The sequence below is a fragment of the Pundamilia nyererei genome, unplaced genomic scaffold (genome assembly GCF_000239375.1).
Source record: "Pundamilia nyererei isolate P.nyererei 1_Seehausen unplaced genomic scaffold, PunNye1.0 scaffold00137, whole genome shotgun sequence".
Classification (NCBI taxonomy): domain Eukaryota; kingdom Metazoa; phylum Chordata; class Actinopteri; order Cichliformes; family Cichlidae; genus Pundamilia; species Pundamilia nyererei.
Genome location: NW_005187538.1, coordinates 996,385 through 1,002,011, shown reverse-complemented (window position 1 = coordinate 1,002,011; position 5,627 = coordinate 996,385). Strand labels below are relative to the sequence as shown.

General features: G+C 37.6%; 1 protein-coding gene across 1 annotated transcript in view; it reads left to right on the top strand.

The window, feature by feature from the left end:
- Positions 1 to 5,627, top strand: part of adamts7 (a disintegrin-like and metallopeptidase (reprolysin type) with thrombospondin type 1 motif, 7) — a 67,073-nt gene extending 61,446 nt beyond the window's left edge. The window contains exon 24 of the mRNA XM_005743979.2: positions 4,613 to 5,627. Within this exon, the coding sequence (XP_005744036.1) occupies positions 4,613 to 4,770 (158 nt within the window). The 3' untranslated portion in view covers positions 4,771 to 5,627. The remainder of the gene's footprint in view (positions 1 to 4,612) is intronic.

The window sequence follows — 5,627 nt, the reverse complement described above, 5'->3', positions numbered from 1 at the left end:
ATTTATTTACAAATATATGAAAAAATAAAATGTACATAGTGAAACATTTATTCACAATGAATAATTCACTGTTGTGTGGTAATCATTATAACACTTTCCGGGATGCAAGGGCACACAACAAGACTTGCACCACATTTTTGTCTCACTGCGCAATCCCTTACGTGCGCAAACCCTGCATCTCCTTGCATTGAAAAACGTAATTGACGTCTATAGACGTCAATGGCAGTGAATGAGTTAACATGTAATGATGTCCACCACAGCCGATACAATGCCATCAGAACTAAAAGGAATACAAACTTAAATGAATATAATTAATAAAGTCCTTGTATGATGAAACATTCCAACAAAATGATCAATAAAGTACACATTACACCTCACACTGCGGTAATTGCACTGGAATATTACGCAACACTTGCGTATTTACATACAACGATAATAAACAAAATAAAACATTTATCTCATTGGCCTCACTCAAAGGGAATAAACTTTCATCTTTACATCGTGGGGAGTTCCAAAAAAGCACTCTTTTATAACTTTCTGTAGACGTGCAAACCTCGCGGCTCTTCTCTTAATTAGCTTGCTGAGTGTGACAGCCAAAAAAAGCCCTCTTTGCAACAACAGACAGAACTATAGAAAAGGTTCCTACCTAATTGCACAGTTAGCACAAATAACACATTTAAACATATAAATCTAATCAACAAAACATGAATTACTATTTATTTATTATTTCACCTACTTATTGTTTTAACCTTAACTATCTAATAAAATTAACTTAAATGCGAGAGTTGCCTATGACGGCAGCAACAATTATAATGTTAGGTAAATAAGAGGGTGCTGGTCTTTGGATGGGGATCTGTCAGTCTTGAGTTCATTTTGAAGTAATGCCGGACTGTTGCTTCAATAGACATGTGCTGTTTGCTGTTTGTTGTATCTTCAGGGCAGGGCAGAGGGATTTTGTAGGCCAGCACAGCAACATTGTGACATAAGTTCTGCAGTCTGTGCATGTTGTCTGGGAAAGGCCACAGGGAGAATAGTGGGAGGTCAAGCAGATGCATGACCTACATACAGTCTAAGCGTCTGTCTGCAGACAAACATTCCCAAAGCACAGAGTTAATGCAGGATACTAATGAAGTTTTCATATAACTTTTTGCATGCAAAAGTATCTGTCTTGGTTTCATAGTATATGTCATATTTTACTGAAAATTAAAATCCAAATACCGAAACTTGGAGTACATAATAGATAAGTGCCATATATGGGGCAGGGCGTGGGAGTGGGGTCCGCTCCTCAATTTCATCTGCAAACTAGCAGCCCACATGCCCCTCAGAGAGCATGCATACTTTACTGAAATGGTATATCATTCGCCAGTGGAGGAGTTTGGAGGCCACAAAAACATGAAACGATTCTCCAGCTGCCGTTGAACTCCACAGACCAAGCAGAAACATTTTCCGTTTCTTCAGTCTTCAATTTGAAATCACAATGTAGGACAACGGTTCCCTCATGTGTTTCAAACTTTATGTCATTTGAATAAAAACTTTTTTTTATGTTCCTGGGAGCCCAATGCAATCAGGCATCGTCATCAAAATCTCTTATGCTGTGACATCGACATCATCGGTGGTGTTACAGAGAGAACTGTAATCACTCGTTCATCAGATTTACGTCAGACTCAGCGGGTGTTTGGTAATGAGAAGGTGTGGGAGGTCAGGCGGCCGCGAGAATGTAAAATATCCACACACAATCTCAGTGTAACTGCAACTGCACTAGTACTGTAGAAAATGACAATATTGAAGGCATAACTAGTGTTCTGGTTCACTTTCACTTGTCACATAATGTTGTTTTTGGCAGGCATCTCTTTCAGAGCTAAACAAGAGTGAGTCCTTGACAAAGTGCACAGAAAAAGCCCTAAATAAATGAAAACTGAGAACTGAAATTAATTATGCAAATGTAAATTTAAAAGATAATCTTTTTTCCCAGCTTGGCTCTAATTCTCCCATAAGTGTCAAAAACATAATTACCCCAAAATAATTTAAATAGCTGTTTGTCAGTGGTGAAAGAAAGTTTGTCATTTAAAGTCCAACAGATTCAGAACGTTGCTTTTGCTACATTATGCAAAACTGTTGTTAACTTTCACTGTTTAATAAAGTGATAATAATAAAAAATACCAACTTTTATTTTATTTATTTATTATATGTGAAATGTTTTAGTTCTATATATTTTAGGTCATTCAACTCTTATTTTCATTTTTATCTTTTTATTTGTCACTAGCTTTATAATATAAATATATTTCTAGAATATCTATGTCTGTAGCGTTTATAGATAGTAGCTCACAGATGCAGAGACACATCCACTGCAGACTGTCATCCAACCAAAGCCTGTATTCACAGACCGTGAAAAAATACATATAACTGAAGAGTCCCATAGTCCCACTCTTCTCTTTTGTTGTTTATTATTCTTTACAGAAAGAGGAATGGAAAGAGAGGCGCAGTAAACAGGAAATACTGTGCACTGAGAGGCAGCTGTGAACTGAACTGAGTGACATTGCAAATTCTACATAGAGGAGTTTTGAGAACCTAGAGCGGTGGGTTTAGGTTTATATTATGCAGAGAAAATGTTTAAATACAGTAGTATAACCATATTTACAGTACAGACTAGTACAGTGTGTTGTTAAGAAAAGTAACATTTTTATGTTGATAGGCCACCTCGATATATAAAAATATATTGAGTAAGCAATGATGATTTTTATCTAACACCATTTTCCCCCCTTTCACATTTGCCTTTAACATCTGCTTTCCCTCTGTAGTCATCTCGATTGAGGGGATGGGCTCAAAGGCGGAGGATCTACAGCACTGAAATATTTTTGTCTGTTTAAGCCATTAATAGTTGCCTTTGTTGCTCCAAAATGTTGATATTAACCACCAAAACGGAGATTTCAGCAGCGGTGTGTGGGCTGTTTTCTTTCTGCTTTTCTTTTTCCGTCCCTTTCTTCCTTAATATTTTTTCAGCAGTGGTGGGTGTTTAAAAAAGGAGGGTAGGCAGAAAAAACCCAGCTCCTCAGATGCTCTTAAAAAATGTTACCCATGCATCCACTGGTATGACCGTGTGCGCACAACAATCAAGTGTAACTTGCATTATAAAAGTGCTTTCAGTGCACACTAGCAGTAGAAATCTGTTATGCAAATGCCGGTCCATTTATCACTTTAAAGCTTTCTTCACAGGCTAAAGTAGGTAAACACACATTCCTTTTTTTTGGTCAATGTTCTCTTCCTTTCCATGCTAACTCTGTGCTTAATACAGCTCCATTGTGTGAGATCCATCTTTATTTTTTTCCTGCTTATACAAAGTCGTCAGATGTCATCACATGAAATGGAGCTCAGCTTCTAATTTATAAACACAGACAGATTGTCAAAATGTTGCAATCAATCTGAGTCAGTCTGCATCTCGATAGGGGCATTAGTTAGCGTTGTGTTCGGGCTAGATTTCTATATGAAAGTGTCATTAAACAGAGGCGCATTTACCTGCCATCCTCCAGCAGCTACATCACTGCGAAGGGATTTTGTGTGATGAATTTCTGTATATGTAAATGGAAGCAGATTTAGAAAGTTTCTCTATCAAAGCTAACTGCTGTTTTATCACATAGCAAATTTGATATAAATGCCAACTTAACCACATTCAGTCACAAACAATCCCAGTCTTTTATTTTGGGGGCATTTTTAGCCTTTTTTGGACAGGATATAGATATAGAGAGTAGATGGAAACAAAATGTAGGAAATGGTACAAGGGTGCCTTGCTGGTGGATGAAATAAGAATTTCTGACAATATGCACTGGGTCTAGAATATCTAAGGGTCTGGTGCAAGAAGTACTTTAGCACAGTCACAGGAAACTCTTAATTTGTCTAAAACAAATGAAGACAATGCAACAGCAACACTGAGCACTAGAATTAGTGTTAATAAAGGGGCACATGAGTACCGCTGATCAACTATTTCTCCAGCATAAAAAGACCATTCGTTTGGATTGACAACACTGATGTTTTTTTTTTAACATTCTTTCAGGATTTATCAGCTTACATCTCAGACACCTCAAAGTCCGATTGTTTTGTGGAAAATGTGATCCCAGTCTTTAAATATATTAGAAATATGCTTACGAAAGCACGGACTAATGCTAGGCAATAATTACATCTGGAGCTGAAAAAAAGTTAATTTTCCTAAGTAGACATAAAGCTGTGTTTTTACTTGAAGTCCCACGTTAGTATTAAGATTTGCCTTAATACACTTATTGTGCTTTTGATGCTTAAAAGCAGGCATTTACGAGATCACACGACGCCGCTAGTTGATTTCATCTCCACATTTCTTTCTCAAAGAGCTCTGGTTCGTGTTTTATACTTCTGAGTTCAGAATCGAGGTTAAACTATTTCTCCTGTACTTAAGAACAAATTAAAATTACTGATTCCTTTTATTAATCCCCTTTTGTATCCACTCTATGTGTCATTTCAGGGGGTCTTGCTTACTTATATATCAGCTTGTTGAATTGTCAGTAAATGTGACTTTGTGTGTCCCGAATGAGGTCTGTATTTAACCTTTGCGTGTGTGACCTCTGTTTGCTTCTCACCTACACAGGAACAGTCTGTCTCCACGATCGGCTGACATTTCGTTTCTGTCAGACACTTCGATGGCTTGGCCGTTGCCACCTCCCCAACGTACAAGCACAGTGCTGTAAATCTTGCAGCCAGCGCTCCCACTTCAGCAGGTCTCGCAGCTATGGTGCAGCAGACTAACCGCTCACAAGCACACTGATTGTACCACTGAGTGATGTAATCTAATCATCATTAAAAGTCAACAATCTGAGCCCTTTTTCTGAACTACGGACTGGTTATGAATCTTACACACACCTGGACTCTGCATGTTTGTGCTGATGAAATTGAACAAGCAAAGTAGCGAGATTGTAAATATTTGTTTGCTGCACATTTCTTTGTTACATTAGACATGGGAGTATCCAATCAATGTAGCCAGCAGTATGATGCATTTTTAGATATAGACAAACCACTCATTTATTGTATCTTTATGGCTGGTACAGTGCTTTAATTTTTTGGACAGCAACGGAGACTGTACACATTAGAACCGACAGGATATAGCTCTCACTGTGGTTTTACATACAGCATGAAGTGGTACAGATGTCATAAAGAAAAAATAAGTGGTGCATATTTTCTAAGTAACAAATAACTGACTGTTTGCAGAGCCCTGTCCCTTAAAGTGTGATTTCAGTTTATTTTAACCAGCTATATTTCTAATTTTTGTGGGTGTTTTGGCTCTCAGGTTTAGACATGCTATAAATGTGCTCTCCTACCAATGCAGGCTGTTAAAAATTCTGAAATATTTTCATTCTTTTCAAATCCTACACCTTTAACGTTTATCATGACTTATGAAGGCCACCGTTGTTTAGTGACCACGCCCCCCACTCTCTGCATTTGTCTTGCAACTGGTAGTTTTGGTTACATCACAAAAATTGCATTTGATTGTGGTTTTCAGTTAAATGGAAACAAGAGAATGGATATTAGCCTTCAGTTTTTCTGTGGATAGGAAGAAGACAAATAGGTGGGAAAATCCTGAAGGTCATGAAAAAAGATGGCTTACC